General features: G+C 37.7%; 1 protein-coding gene across 6 annotated transcripts in view; it reads right to left on the reverse strand.

Annotated features, from left to right (window-relative positions):
* The window catches only part of SLC35F1 (solute carrier family 35 member F1), a 244,252-nt gene that overhangs the window by 21,959 nt on the left and 205,159 nt on the right, over nt 1-17,134 (reverse strand). For 5 of the 6 annotated variants that reach the window (XM_038177344.2, XM_027454642.3, XM_038177346.2 and 2 more), the window contains 3 exons: nt 14,311-14,467; nt 9,216-9,268; nt 3,791-3,945 (listed from right to left, as the gene is read on the reverse strand). In XM_038177344.2, coding sequence (XP_038033272.1) covers nt 3,791-3,945; nt 9,216-9,268; nt 14,311-14,467 — 365 coding nt within the window. Of the gene's footprint in view, nt 1-2,760; nt 3,287-3,790; nt 3,946-9,215; nt 9,269-14,310; nt 14,468-17,134 lie in introns of those variants that run through there. The other variant, XM_027454643.3, reaches the window with a different exon arrangement.

Here is a 17,134-nt window from a genome sequence, read left to right on the forward strand (position 1 = left end):
TATAAAAATGAATACTTCCCACGCGAAAAAAAATAACAAAAGTTATACTAAAGCTCCAACCCCTTACAACTGGAGAGTTGGCCCTGAATTTCCCAGAACCTCTAGAGTGTGGGAATAATATAGAGGTCAGCGCACTATGCTATTGCAGCCTCTGACAGGGCAAGATGAATGCTATGATGGCATAGGATAAAATAATAATAATTTTAAAAAGATCACTTTAGGGCTCTGATAGCCTTTGTTTTTCAAAGCAGGAAATCATTTAGTTGTGCTTAAGAAAAAGGTGATATAAGAACAGATATCTAAAGAAGTTTTGACCATCAAAACTGAAAAAAAATATCTAAATATGATGAGAATTAAGAAAAGGATATGGAACTTTATGCTTAAATGCTATTGCAATGGCCAATATTCAGCCACCAAACAGGCTAGATGCCTTTCTCCATCCACTGGAGAACTAAAAAGTGAGTTTTTATTTGGGGAATGCAAATAATCTTAAGAATGAATCAGTACAACCTAGTTAGTATCTATCTTAAGCTGAAAGTCATAAATCATTATGCTTTGATACAATAACTTGGACAATTAGCATGTTGAATTATGAGCATATTACCAGAGCTGTGTCAAGTTAACATGCTGTATTTCTAGCTTCCACAGGCTGGGGAGCTGTTTAATGCACTACAAAGATACTGGCAAACAAGATAAAGAATATAAACTTGCTGTTTATAAACTTGCTGTCCTGTATGTCATGATGTTACAAGTCTGTATAATAAAAAAATGAAATGCTAACTAATCAAAACACTTCAAATGTAATCTTCTCCTCAGTTTGGTTTCAGAGGCTCTATAGCCCAGTTAAACTAATTTCCTATGTTTTCCATGGATTTTTCATAGATTTACTGCTATAGGTGCAATAAACCTGTCTCGTAATAAAAGTATCAGCACAGAGAAAAAACTGTAACTGTTTCTTGAAAGCCTCATAAAATTATATTCTGCAAGGGGCACTAAACCACTCAGTTGATCCTAATTCAGTATAAAACCATTTGCTTCCCAGTGAAGTGGGGCTTTGCCCATCGGTCAGTGCAGCAATAAGCAAAAGGAGCTGTGCATCTGAAGGAGGCCTACAGCTGGGCTGGGAATTAAACAGCTTTTCTGAAGCTAGAAAACAAGGAAGAGTACACAGGCTTAGGAGGGGAATAAATTTAGATCATTTAATCTTAACACACTAGACTTCATTATTGAGTGCAATATTCACAATTCCACATCATCACATTAAACAATACCTGATATTAAAGAGAAAGAAAACGAGGAGGTGATCTGACCAAGGATAAAAACATATTAGCGAAGGAAGTAACCAGATAATTAAACAAGCTTTTAAATCTAGATGTTCTCTGAATATAGACTCTCTTTTCAAATTTCTATAATATGAGTTTGAAAGGCACGAACAGAGACAGACTGCTCTGGAAGTTGATACTACATTTCAGGTAAAGGTCTTTCCATAAAGTCCTAACAAAGGTCTTCTCTTATCAGCAGTTTGGCTGGGAAGAACAGAGGATAGACACACATGAGTTATATGGATTGCAGGATGCATACACATCACAACAGAAAACCATTGATGAGAAAAGTACATACAGCATCAATATTTATGGGGTAGCATGTCCTGGAGAAAAGGAAAGACAAGAGCATTGCACGAGGTGCTGGAAGGGCCTGTGCTGCTTCTAGAGTGGAAGGCCCTATCTCAGGAAGGATGAATTCCCAAGGTGCAAAGGAAAACAGAGAGGTGCTCGTGGGAGCAGCTTGCCCATCCCAGGAGGAAAGAATGAAAGCTGATGCCTTGCTCTGACTAGGCAAGTAGGGGCTGAGAGGGATACAATTGTTCTCTACTGTTGAACCAATGGAGTAAAATGCTAAGGAGAGGAAGGGATTCTTCATGCTAAGGATACCCTTGGCACAAACAATGAGTGGATCTAAACTAGGCACAAGTAAATTTATACTGGAGATATAAAGGTTTCTGACTCTTGGAGCAGTGATGTCCTAAAACATCAAGGAAAGCAGTGGAGGAAAAAACAACAACAAACAAACCAGAAAATTAAATAGGCTGAAGTGAGAGTTTGATGAGAGTTTTGAGGAAGACTGCATCTGAGACTGCATCTCCCACAGTTCATCTGAGAAGATGAACTGTGGGAGAAAGATTTTCAGCTTTCTAATCAGAGGAGTAAGGGCCAGAGGAGACCACTGACTACTTCAGAGGTGGAACTCAAGGGTTTTATCAGAACAGATGACGAAACCTTGCTTTGTACCATAAAAGCTTCCAGCTGTGAGCCTTCTCTTCCTGAGCACTTTTTCAGTAGGGGCTCTTAAAGGGAGGCCAATGTGCCACTGTGCTCAAGAGCTGACATGCACACACACTAGAAAGATAAAGTGTCAATGAGATTGGAAGTTTGCCCTTCTCGTTTCTTCTAATGTACAACAATTAGACACAGGGAAAAACTGAAACCTTTTATTCACCTTCTGACCTTCAAGTGCCTAAAGTTTAAGGTTTATGTTTGCAAAATTGCCCTTTTTTGTCATGTTTGAGCAACACTAGGTAGAAACCCATCCAACTCATGCTGCCTTTTGAGTTACACCCTCTAAATAAGTTTGATTTTGCCAAATAAATAAATAAAAAAACGCACTATTTTCAGAATTAAATTATTTAATTTAATTTTTTTATTGTGTAATATAAATATTTTTCTTAGAAACACTGGACTAACACCACCTTTTTTTTTTTTTGGTGGACTAATACTACCTATTTGCTGTGTCTATCAAATAATATTATTAATATGGAATAATAATTTTCAGCTAATACCTAATTTGAAATACTTTGAAATACTTTGAAGTGTGGGTCAGAACCAAATCACCACGAGTCAGATCTATAAAGCAGAAGGCAATATTTAAATTGCAGTTTCTATACTTGCTATTCTTCTGTCTGAAGAAAGTAAGAGACAATGGGGAAAAATAATTTTGCTTTGGACTCAGGTTTTGAATTTTCTCTGTCCCTTTCAGATTCATTCAGGTGCCATTAGTATCACAAAATCTGATATGATTTGGTTAGCTAATCAGTATTGCAAGGCTTTCATTTACCTAACACTTCTCAGGGCCACCATTTTAGCTATCAAGTAACCTTCCTCATATGAATAAATGATGATACAAAGCAGTTGCCTCCAACATCCTTATGCCATTTTCATAGGATGGCCACTGAGGGGATGTTTGTGAATAATGCAGTGCAGTTCCTTGCTCCTGAAGACCAAATGTTTGCCTGTACAACACAATGTTTTAAATATTAGACGACCTAAGAGATAAAAATTTAACTTGAACACAAATCTGCCACACATTTTGACTTTTTCACACTAACAGGCGAGCCATTGGTTTGGCTGACTAGAAAGGTGCAATTCATGAACAGTTATGAGACATAATTTCAGAACCAGCATGAAATGAAACAGCCCTGTTACTGGTCAAAACAATTCTGGGGAATTTTTGGAAGAGTCCTTCTCTTCCTGATACTGCCCTGGTCACAGCAGCCAGAAGTTCCCTCTGATCAGTAAAAGGAAATTAGTAATACAAATGTTTATGGACAGGTACAAAAATCTTAAAAATCGTAACAAGACTGAATAAGCTATTTATCTTTTAAGATGAAATAATATCTTATATATATATATATATATATATATATATATATATATATATATACACACACAACATATATATTATACATTGTATAAAATTAATTATAAAGTAATACACATCTCTCATTTCCACGTACCTTGTAGTGGAAGAGGAATAATCCACAGAATAGGCTGTACAGGTCAGCTGTGAGTAAGGAGAGGTTGACAGCAGTAGCACTGGTTTTCTTTATGACCACTGGCATAAAGCTGTAGAGGCCAAACATACAGGCACTAAAGCCGACATACAACAAGCCTGTGGAAGAGAAACAAGAACAAAGAGTGATCTTCCACAGCCTGCAGAAATGACTTGTGTTTTTAGGAAGAAGGCTGCATTTTTAGGAAAAAATTAAGAATTCCTTTTTAGAAAACACAGATTCAAATTATTAAGATGTGCATATATATATATGTATATGTAGACCAAGAACACCATTCTAAATACATATGAATACCAGTGAAAACCGTATCTACACAGCAGTGGACATGCAGTCTCCTCTCTGTGGTTCCCATAACAGCAGTGCTGTTTTAAATCAGCATCTTATGTTGCTAACGAATATCTTACATCCAACATAAATTTGGATGAAATAATGTATTCGGACATGTTAAATCTAGTCTTTTAAAGATGATTGTCCCCAACACCAACTGTGTTCAGCTGAGTTGGAAGGTGCACACATTTTCTAGGAATGGGCCCACAGGATGAGTGCAAAAGTACTTTCACAGGAGTTAATGAGCCGATGGATAAATGCATGAGAACAGAACTCAAGTGACAGAGGTCGTAGTCTATTTTGCCCCCAAACTTGACAAATCACTTCACAGTTTTGAACCTCCGTTCTTCTACCATTTTTTGTCTGTCTTCCTTAATAAGTCTTTCTGGAGCTGAGACTATTTCTTGCTACATGTTTACAAAGTGCCTCACGCAATTAGATTGTTAGACACTAATATAATAAAAATACATTACAGTAAACATTTAATTTCATTTTAAAAACTAAATAACTTAGTGGGAAGGAATTCATTCCTTCAGTTATTGCTCGATAAATCCCAAGATAAATAAATCAATATGAAGTTAAAAAACCAGCAAACACTTCACTCATCTGCTCTCATGCAAACAATAATTCTTAGGCTGATGTATGCTGCAGAATTCCCAGCTGATATATGCACAAGCCTATATTTAGACTCACAGCAGCTCTTCAGAGCATGTTGTTATTGACTAAAAGTTGCAGAAAAACTGATTGCCCAAGTTCTGAAAGGAATTAGCAGGAAAAAAACAAAACAAAACAAAACAAAACAAAACCCAAAGTCCTTATGATTTGTGTCTGTTTGTGGATCCACTTAGAAAAGCCATCTAAATAACATCAGCAGTTATAATTTGAGTCCATTAGAGGCATCTGAACTGAAGTGTACATGCACCTGAAACAAATATAGCAGTCATGAAATGCAAGTATCAATATATCAGTTGCTATGACATGACAATGGATTTGGTTTTATATTCAGAATATGGATAACCATGGCAAAAACTACTTTTATTAACAGGTAGCAAATTTTTAAAGTGCAGAGTGCATGTGGATAGTAACAGAATCAGTCTTAAGCAGTGCTTGAAAGAGTTATTGTATGCAGCTCTCCAACTCTTCTGCAGTAGGCCAATGACTGCATCAAGTGGAGCACAGTTATTAATAAGAAATTGTTTGCAGACATTTCACCATTTTATGTCAGCTTTTCTTCCAGCCTTAAATTAAGCCAGGCACAAAAGCCATTCTGGACTCCAAGTCAACATTCTCAAAGTAAAGTCTGCAAATCACCAGCTGGCCCATCAAATCCCTTCTAATCATTCTGGATTTAATAGATACATTCAGGTGCTTTGATGGGTTATGCTTTTAATTATTAGTATTATATTATGGTGCTGTCTTGGTGTTCATATTCCTTGACAGGCAGCTACATGCACTTCACAGATTGCTTTTCCAAAGGGTATTCCAGTTCCAGTGGAAAATTGCTTAAACTGCACCTGTCCTATCAGAAGTGACTGTAGAGCAGCATTTCATTTACGTCTTAAAACACGTATAATACCCACCAGCTGGATGGTATCTACTAGTAACAACAAGCAAGCTGGAAACAACATCACATGATTTTCAGATACTGTTTCTAGAAGACCAGTTTTCAGAATAGCCTTGGGAATCACCACTAATGCTGAAGTTCCAGGTGCTGGCACCTGTGCCTAACCAGACACTGAGTCATCAGTACTCATGGCCTGGAGCAGATATGGGAAGGAAACAAAGTGGGAAGTTAGAAGATTCTTTTGAAATGATCTGCTTGTGAGCAGGTCTGTGTTAAAGCCTGATAAACTCATCATTCAGAACTGTATGCTTCAATATATTGTCCTGAAATGAAGTCTTGATGTGTATGAAGACCATTGTGGGTGGGATTTATTGCACCTAACTCTGGACATATACTGAGGTTCGGTGCTCAATGAGGAGCTTTGGAAATTTTACAGTGCAGGTTGTCCGACCTTTTTTAGACAACAACTTTAGCACAGTATGATTTGTGTCATGCCTATTTATGTCTGCTGATGATAAAGGGAGTCTGTTCAACTAAATCAGATATTCATATTCCAGATACCTAAGCTGGTGAAAGAAATCCCATCTTTTCTTTCAGTGTTCATTCTGATGGCTAATGTCACCACTTTTGCATTGCTAGGTGTGAATGCCTGATAAGTGTCTAAACTGGGCACTTAGGATCATAGGTCTGTAGGGCAATCCAGACTACAAGAGAGCTTGGAGGTCTCTAGTTCAACCCTTGCTCATACCAGGCTCAGCTGTGAGATCAGACCAAGTTGTGCAGGGCTTTGCTCAGCCTGATCTTGAAACTGCTGAGCATGGAGCCTGGACAACCTCTCTGGGCAACTTGTTCTACTGCCTGCCTGTTCTCAGATTGTTCTCAAAAAAGATTTCCCTTTCATTCAGTCTGATTTTCATATTTAAATTTCTGCCCATTGTCTTCCATCCTTCCATGGCATCCTGCCACGCACTAATATGAAGACACTGATTCTGTCCTTTTGGTAACTCCTTGTGGAATAGAAAGCTCTTTGAAGCTTTCTATTCTGGAGGCTGAACAAGCCCCAGTCCCTCAGTCTCTCCTTACCCATCTTAAGACAGGCCATCTTTTCACTAATGGGCATGAACTTCTCCCACGGACTGCTCTAAAAAGTACCACCAAAATTAACATGTCTGGGGAACTTCTGTTTTAGCTGCTTGAGCATGCTGGTTGAATTTTGCATGTTTTAGACCTGTCATTTTTACTCCAAAAGTTATTATTTCATTGGCATGAAATATATTCACTATGATTTTTTGTATATTGTCTTCCTGGAATAAAAACTATTCAAAAACATTCAGAGCCTCTGTAACAAAGGACACTTCCTCGGAGAGTCAAACTGGCTTTTCTCTTAAACAAAATTGATGTTTGTTTATTTGTTATTATTTTATGTGTCATTCTACAACTGTGTCATGGTCTCAAGTGAAACCACTCAATCAGCATGGTACAATCATTCTCCTTTTGGTCAGATTGTCAGCACTTAAACCTTCAAGGATTTAAACAGAGCTACACTGATTTATACTAGCTGCAAAGAAGATACAATGTACCAGGGGAATTTCCAAAATTAAAACCAGGAGGGCCACAGTCTGTTTTAAACATGGTAGACATAACAGATAGGCTTTAGATCTCAATATTTGAAAATCATTTGCATTTTACATCAGCTGAAACGTAGTTCATACATTCTTAATGACACAATTATGGCAGATGGCAACAGGCCACCTTGAGTTATTTATCAGGTTGCCTGCTGTGACTTTATCACTACCATTCAGAAGGCTGATGATTTAACTCTGCTGGACTGCAGGCTTGAGTCTGCCGCAGTGGATAACTATTCAGGACAAGGCTGTGAACACCCTGACATAGATTTGTCAATAACTACTTGACAATCTTATATTACTGTGGAAGCAATGGAAAGTACACCAAGTAGATGTGTAAGAAGACAGCGAAGAACAAAAAAACTACACATTATTGTTGCCATTTTATCTGTGTTTAACTACACCACACTTTCAATTATCATTTTAGCAAAACAAGTACATATCTATGATGCTCTTGCTATGATGATCTTCTTCTACTGAAGAGCAGGGGCTCTTTGTAATTACTGACTAACTTTTGATGACATTTTAATGTCATCACAGACCAAGTAAGACTTTATTTTAACGGCACATTTCACTAATATTATTACAACAGAACTCCCATGAAAGTATATATGACATTTACACGTCTAGTAGATTAATTCACTATGACCATTGCTAGTTCCATCAGGACTAGATTAATTATGTCCCTGAGCTCCTTATCATGAAGTATAAACAAACACTGATGCAGTTATGCTAATGACCACAGATTAAAGAAGGCCAATACACTTACGGGATGCAGCTGAGCGTGTTTCTCCATAGACACGTTAAATTGATGTCATTTAGTTTTACAGCTCAACCATCAAATATCCAAGACTTCTAGATAGAATGTTTTGTGAAAGATGCACTCTTTTGATTAAGCTTTAGGGTGATAAGAGGAAATGGTGAAGGAAGTTTAAAGAAAACAATGGTGTATCCTGTAACTTGTATCTCCAGTCCTTGGGGATTCCCAGATAATCAGTTGCCTTTGCACGCTTCTAAGCTGTTATTTTGACATTCACTATGAGACTAGGTAACAAGCTATTGTCAATGGATTGCCAGAACTTGAATCCCCCGCTATGTGTATCAGCTATTAGCACTCTTTCATTTCTTCTATTGTTGTAAATACTAAAGGAGTGATTATAGGGCCTCCCGTTTCCTAAATGTTGATTTGCTTTTAAAGCAAATAATTTGTTGGACTAATTAGGAGGGAGTCTTACATCATAAACTCAGCTTTGAAACTGAAATAGGAAAATACGATCCACTGCATAGCAAAACACCATAAGAGCTTCATTGTGCTTGATGCTACCTAAACTTGTCTAAAAGACACATCTGCTATATTCCACCAAGACTACTTGGAAAGCAATTAACTGTTTGCATACAGAAATGCTCCCCTTGGAAATGAGTTTATGGGGCTATAATACGCACTGCAAGAACTTTTATAGTTTTTGTTAGGTTCCATTTTCTTTCTTTGGCATTCATTGAAAAGGTTTGGCTCTTCATGACTACCTCATTTATTTGTCTCAGTGTTGCACTGAATCTTAGAACAGAACCCTATTATTGTTTTACTTCACGGCTGTCTGAATAATTATCTTATGACATTCATAAGCACTTCTTCAGTGCTTAACCTAATGGTGCAAGGAAAGCATAATATGACATTGGGAGGACAGATTATTTAAGAATGGTTATGAGGCAAGTGGTTCAACCTTTGGCAGACACCAGTGGAAAAATCACAAACATTGGCTTCCATGAAATTTTCTGTCTGCTTCCACAAAGATGGGTTGTCTCCACACCTCCCTTCAGCAATGGTCTTCAATGAGGTAAAGTGTTTTCTTACCTATTTGCCAATCCCAGGGAACTTTCAAAAGCTCTTTGTGTTCCATGATTGCACTGTAAGAGAAGAGAAGGCAAAAATTGATGGAAGAGAACAGAAGTTAAATTACTTCCACTCATTCAATTCAAATGCTGGACAAAACAACATAAATAACCTTATAACAAAAAATCTCTGTAGGATCCAAATGCAATCAGACTTTGCTAATCCACTCTGGCATTAGCCTTGTTCCTTTGTATTTGAAAGATCTTCAGGGCAGTAATAAGACGTGATAGCATACAATTTGCATTGGTTTATTTCCAGCTCTCTGAATATCTGCCCCTAAGAGCCCATCCCTCCACATGTTCAGTCCTCTTGTCCTCTTAATATTCTGAAAGCTTTTGAACTTTAATGATTAATAATGTATCTGTCTGAGTTATTCACCCTTCAGAGTGGCTCTGCAGAGTCAAATAAATAGGGAGCTGAGTAAATCACTGACATGAGGTGGCAGATATCACAGGCTGGGTTTGAAGAGAGTACTATGATTTGTTACATGCTGAGACAGTTCAAATAGTCACAGCAATGAAAGTCATGAAACTGGACAACAAAACGAAGGATAGGCCAAGCTGCAGAAGTCCACTTTCAACATCTTGCAGCTCTTGTATTTTACATTAACATCAAGATCCTAGATCCAGAAAATTCTAAAGTGGCAACAAGCTACCTTCTCAATTCTCTTCTGTTCTTTCCAGTCCAGGGAAAACTAGGAAGCTCACACAGCCAACTGTTTTTTTCTACTCTGCGATTTACAGATAACTGCTGCTGTGCAGAACTCTGCATGTTAGTCTGGGCTCTGTTTTTAAAAAAAAGTATGAAACATGAAATTACACTGATCAAAAAACAAAATACCTAGTACAAAAAGTGGTATGTGGGAGACCAATTCTAATAGTAAAACTACAGGAACTCAGTGATTTCCACATTAATATGGTCTAGAGAGTTGCATCCTGGAAATTCTAATTTGCTTGCTGCTGATGTGTGGCAAATCTAATACTGTGGATAGAATAATGAGATTATTTTGTTTGCAGAATAACTAAATTATAAGTGTCTTTGCATGCATAAGGCATATGTCCCTTTTGTCAGCAGTTCTTGAAAAAATATCATGAAAACAAACTGCAACATCTCTTGCTGTGGCAAGCAAATTTTAATATAATTTAAATATGTGAACATTGTTTTCACACATTGCATATCCAATACAAAGAAAGTATAAAACAATACGCTGTGATCTGTGATTCATTATGATCTGTGAAGCAAAGAGTGGTAAGAGCAACTTTGGCATAGGGCTTCATTTAGTGACACCTGATTCATCAAAGAATGGAACCACTGTGATCTTCTATAGGTTGATGTGATCGGAAGAGGTCCCTGTGGGCTGAAAAGAGACAAATGCAATGTTAAGTTTCAAAATGGGGCAAGAACTATAGCCTGGCCAGCCTTACTCTGGACTTTGGGAAGATTATGGAGCAAATGTTCCATTTCCAGAAAACGGATGATGAGGAAATGACTGGGAACAGCCAGCACACGTTTATCAAGAGCAAACCATACCTGACCAGACTTATTGACTTCTATGATGAGATGATTGGTTCAGTAAATAAAGGAGAAGGAATAGACAAGAGGATGCAGTCTAATCTGTCTTGCCTTTAGCAAATCTTTCAACATGATTTCCCAAAAGATCCTTAGAGATTGAAGAGATATGGATTGGATTTGAGGACCATCCACAAAGGTGATGGAAAACTATACTCAAAAAGTAGTGATCAACAGATTGAGTCTTCTGTCAACTGGCTGGTGTTTTATGTCTTCATTTACTATCTGAAAGATGGGATGGAATGCACACATAGCAAGTTCACAGCAGACAACCCATGGGAGGAGCAGTAGATGTGTTGCCATTCAGAAAGACTAAATAGGCTGGCAGAAACCTCATGAAGTTTAAGAAAAATATATCTGCATTCCTATACCTGGAATGGAATAACCTCATGCAACAGTACAGGTTGGAAGCTGACTGGATAGGAAGCTGCTTTCTAAAAATTAAACTCCAAGTCCTGGTGGACATGAGTCAGCAATGTGTCCTTGCAGTGGAGAAGGCCAACAGCATCCCAGGCTGTGTTGGTAAAGAGTTGAGCCAGAAAGCTGATTTTTGTGACAGCAGACAGAGTACCGTATCCAGTTTGGGGCTCTCCAGAACAAGACATTAACAAATTGGAAGGAGTGCAACAGAGCTCCATCACGATGGTCAGGTGGTTGGAGCACATGATGTAAGAGGAGATGCTGAAAAAGTGGAGGGTTTTCAGTGTGAAGAAGAGAAGGGTAACCCAGGGGGAAGGAGAATGGGACAATATATTTGCTGTCTTAAGTACCTAAGGGGTGGTTATAGAAAAGATGGAGTAAGATTTTTCTTGGAGGTGCACAGTAAAAAGATGTGAGATAATGGATACAAGTTCCAACATGGAAAATTTTGATTAGATATACGGAAAAAAATCTTGGTTGAACACTGGAATGGGTTGTCCAGACAGACTGTGGCATTTCGATTCTTGGAGATGTTCAAAAAATCAGCCATACAAGTACTCGAACAACTTGACTTTGAATTTAGCTTCGAGCTGCTCTGTGTAGGGTATTGAACCTGATGACCATCAGGTTTACCTTTACAAAGTAAATTATTTTACAATTATGTGATTCCACCAGAATTATGTCATTTTTCTGTGTAGTTACTATATCCCCAACTCTTGTTTTTTTTTGTTTTGACATTCTGTTCCTCCCCACTTTAACCACATTCAGCCCACTAAACCTCACCTTCCACAATGCCTGGGTAGTTAGCCAACACTTGTCTTTACTTCACTATTGAACTTTCTCATGCCTTAGCACTTCCTTTGCTGTCCAAGAGACATTACCTGACTTTATTCTCTGTTACGGTCTAATATCAAGCACACTTGCTAAACAGTTCTAGAAATAAAACAGTGTATTTCTTGAAAGTCCCTTTGGAGACAGAGTCCTGTACTAGTGCTTAGTACTTGAACTAACATGAACTAACATGAGTTACCCATATTTATTTAGATATTTTTACATACAAAATGCAAATACAACAGCTTTTTGCTACTGTATAAACTTGATACCTGTGCATGCCAATAAAGGGTAATTTGACTTGTGGATACTATTTCGCCTTTCCTAGAGTCAGCATAGTTTTACACACTTTTAAGTACTTTCCCTTCTTCAGAATTGTACTGCTTGCTCCCTGTAAACCCCCTACACCTGAGACCTACACCTCTAGATGTATCAGAACAAATATGTTCTACATCTCCACCTTGTGGATGTCACCCAAACCTTGACCAGTGTTTTTCCTAGCATGCTAGTAAATGGTGCTATTTCTGAGATAATATTTCCCCAGATAACTTCAGTTTATAAAACCCAAAGGTCCTATTTTGTATCAAAGTGGCCAGTAACGTTCCAAAGAAAGATTCTGCCATTGTAACCTGTGGTGTTGGCTTCTCTTTGAAACAATTGGTACAGCTAGTTAGATTTAACCTCTGTGAACTGACAGCTGTTCATTATTACAGGAAAAGATAAGAAAGAGCTGAATTGCTTCATGGAACCAAGTAGCAGAAACATTAGTGGCCTTTTCCAAAATGCAAACTTTTGCCATCTCATCAAAAAGGACATACATAAACAAAATGTGGGCAGGGCTGCAAAAAGTGCCACAAAATTGCTGGCAGCAAAATGCTGTACAGGCTGGGGAGAAAAACTTGTTGGCAAGAACTTCTGGGCCAAAGGTTGACTGAAAAACCTTAGAGCTTTCAGCAATGAAATGGTGTCTTATTGTTTCCTTCCAGTTGTGTCCTCCGTATACAAAGATACCTTGTTCCAGCACCAGCTTCTTACCAGCAAAAGAAATCATAGACTCTGAATTGTGACTATCTTCTTGAGTCAAGGAGGATGGTAATGGTACTATAATTAAAATCAGGAATATGAGACATATATTACTGTTTAAATGCACAGAAAGACAAGAGCACTGTTATGATACCTTCAGAATCAGCCAGTACCTACCTACCACAAACACTCTAGGTAACAAAAATGCTTTACACAAAGATACTAGGTGCATTTACGTACTCTTGCATTCTCTCTCTATATATATGTATATTTTTATATTAAGGAACTGTTTGTGTGTTAGGCAGTTAATATAAATCATTTTAAGTCATGTTTTCAGATCCCACTAAATATAATTAGCTTTCTGGCTAAAGAAACAGAACTAATTAAATGGAATTAATGGGTCATTGTTTGATGAGTCTCTGTTCTTAGAAGCTGATTAGCTCAGATGTGCAGGTAAGCAACTTGTTTTTGATCAAAAGTTACTGTGTGTATGTGTGTGAGAAGTACCAGTGATGGATCTGTATAAAATGTGACAATCTTGCATAGTGACTTTTACTGCACTCTTATCAGTCACAGTACTGCAACACTGGATGCTACCTCCCAGATCCTAGGCCTGGAGGTGAGGCGCTCATTAGGTACAAGTGGATATAGATATGACTCAGGAGATCCTAAAATCCATGTCACAATCTCCTGAGCACTAAATACTTCAACAAGACCAATTTTTTAGGGTCATTTTCATTATTTCTGCCATATCATAATGTAATTAATTATGCAGAACAAACCAAAGAGCAAAATACATTCTGAATATGTTTCCTACCTGTTAAGAAATCTAAGCATTTTTTTTAAAGTACGAAACAGAACTGTGGTGAGTTGTAGAGACTTTGCTGTTCATAGACCAGACCAATGTGAAGTATTCATTTGTCTTCAAGCAATATCATGGTAGGATGTATCTGCCATCACCCCCTCCCCTGCCCCGTGTGATTACTTGAGGAAAACAGTGCTTGAAACAGTGTACTAAGCTACAAATTTGTGTAGCTGTATCTGTACTCAAATCCAACTATCTCAAATATTAAAAACAATGCAAAATCCAAAATTAGCAGATACCTAGTCTCCACAGGAAATGGCTACCTTTGAAGAGAGGGGTACAGTACCTCAAAGGAGACCACGGCTGCACTTATTTGAATGACCTTGGAGCTCAAACCTGCTCACTTACAGCTGAATTCCACTGAAGAAGGAGCCAAAGAGTCCAATCATGCCCAGGAACTCCACTCGACTCAGATTTCGGACGATATATTCCTCACAAACATTGGAGATGCCGTATAGTGTTGCTCCACCCAATACTAAGAGATCCCCTATTAGTTTATTTTCACCTAGAAATAAACATGGGGAAAATCAGAACGTCTCAAAACAATGAGCTTTTGTCTAGACCTGTTGCGAGTTCTGCCCCATAGGTTAGAATACTCAGACATTAGGTAGCCCATATTAGGGTTAATAAGCTGAATGCAAATGTTTTGTCATTAAAACAGTTTTCATTCAATTATCCCAACAATATCTAGAAGAGGTGAATGGAGAGCATTATCCTTGCTGTGGATAAGAGAATCTGAAGGATAAGAACATGTAAAAACTAAAGAAATCATGTGGTACTCTTTAGCAACTAATACTTTTTATTATTATCACATATATTTCCAGATGGAATGGGTCTCAGCTATATAGAACAGTTTACATCTCATCTTGAAATTTAAGCAAAAACAGGTCTGGTATTTGGATAGGAAACTGAGTTAAAAATTCTGCGTACCTGTGAAATGAATGAAGACATCATTACAACCCCAAAAGTGACCTCATTCTCACATTAAGCCATTTGATAAGAAAGAGAGGAGGAAGGATGAGGTGTAGACAGGGTGATGATAATGACAGATTTTAAAAGGAGGCTCATTTAACATAGCAGTATCTAATGCATAAAATGAACAACAAAATCTATTTTTAGTACTTTCAGGTATATATAATAACTAAAACATTGTGTTATCAAAGAATGTTCAAAACTTTTTTAAGTTTTGGAGTCTTTTATTACTTGGGGACAGAGTGAGCTGCAGAGAGATTTGATTAAGATCAAGTTTCAGTTTGAAAACTGAGGCCCAAGTTTTGAAGCCTGACACATGCAGTTTCCTCTGTTGAATGATTCCTACAAGAGCTACAGCTTCACAAAGCTGCCAGATATTGCTGCAGAACCAGAGAAATCCAGAAGAACTGGTTATAAAGGATTTTCCTTTGAAAAGCTTCAGTAGGAATCCTGAAACTTTAGACTGCATTTCTTTTGAAGGTAACCTTGTTTTCTTGTAAAATGGCTCAATTAATTTATTGATTAACAAAATACACTTTGCGGTAAATAAAAAGGGGAGGAAAACATTCCTACTGGTTCAAGGTGATCTTTTCAAAATTTTTCATTGTGGTGTTCTTTTAAACCTTCAATTTTCATTCCAGCTCACAGCTCTGGAATTTCCAGTGAGGATAAATTTGTGAAAGTAAGAATGGTCATAATAGGGCAGACCGTTAAGGTTCGTTTATTCTGTATTCTGTCTCCAACACTAGCTACAAGTACCAGAAAAGTACAAGTTGCTTAGGGACAAATAAGAACAGGGCAAATATTTAACACACTCCCACTCTCCGATATTTTTTTGACTCAGAGATGTATCCTCTGTGTATTTAGTAAATGTTAGTATTTACTACATTTCTCTTTCATGTACCTCAAGTCTCATTGCATTTCTGTTTTGCAAGTAATTTGACTAACAGCAGATTTATATTTGACAATTTATCTTTTTAAGATCCAGTACTTTCCTTTTACCCTTTTGCAATCGGCCACAGAAGATGCCCTTAATTTAAAATAAACATTGGCACTTCATAAAACCTCTTCTTACCCCTGATGCATTTCATGTTCCACAGTGGCTTTAATCACCCTTTACTGAGCTCACTCATTTGGTATTTGTTATAACTACTCACTGGCACTTTGGGGAAGTACTGCTGAAAATGCTTTTGACCTTAGAGTTGGGCTGTGGTGAACTGCTGAGACAAAAATATCATCCTTTGCGTGTGTGAGGCAAAGACAACCCAGAGGCTGAGCGTTTTCACACAAATGAGGTGGTCCCAAGCACCACCTTGTGATGGCTCTCCCCAGACCTCACTTGTGCTTGGGGAGTGTGAGCCTCAAACTTCAGAGCTTTCACAGATAAGGATGCCAAAATCTGGTCAAAGCAGTGGTCTGCCTAGCCCAGGAGCCACCTCTGGCACGGGGAGCACAGGCTGCCTGAGGGAAGTACAAAGTGCTTCTCCGCAGATTAGGGATTTTCTGAAATGGAAGATGCATTAGGCCATTGAACTTATTAGATCCTGATGGATTCTTTATTAATTTGTGTAAAGTCTTTTTCAGTATTTTTGACCTCTGCAACAGCCTGTGGCAGTAACATAATCAATTTAAGTATGCACTATTAAAAAGTACTTTGTGCTTTTAGCTCCTCAGCCTGATACTGAAATCATATTGAGCAGCCAACAACTTCTGTATCTCAAAAAATATTTAAGCATCACTCTGTATTTACCTTCTCTATAGCACTGAAGACTTTATGCACCTTTACCATATCCTGTCTCTTTGTTGTCTTTCTTAGGGGTTGAAAAGTACCCAGTCTGTCTACAGTCTCTTTATTCTGAAGCCATTTTATGCCCTTGAACAGCTTTTTCACCTTTCTCCACAGGCTTTTTTTATTTTTTTTTTTTTTTGAGATTAGATGACTGGAGTAAAACATGGTATTCAAAAGGCAAGTGTGTCAATACTTTATACAGTGGCATAACAACATTTTATACTATGTTTTTTGTTTCTTCCCTAGTAATTCTTAGCATCTAGGTTGTCAAATGCTTTTTCTTTGCTTCCTCAAGAGGCTGACTATGGAATTTTCCTCCAAGACTAACATATCCTAACAGAGATATTTTCATGGCTATTTTCATGGCTGTAAAATCCACATGCATTTGCTGTTTTTATTGCTAAGGAAATA

The sequence above is a fragment of the Anas platyrhynchos genome, chromosome 3 (genome assembly GCF_047663525.1).
Source record: "Anas platyrhynchos isolate ZD024472 breed Pekin duck chromosome 3, IASCAAS_PekinDuck_T2T, whole genome shotgun sequence".
In the NCBI taxonomy this organism is placed as follows: Eukaryota; Metazoa; Chordata; class Aves; order Anseriformes; family Anatidae; genus Anas; species Anas platyrhynchos.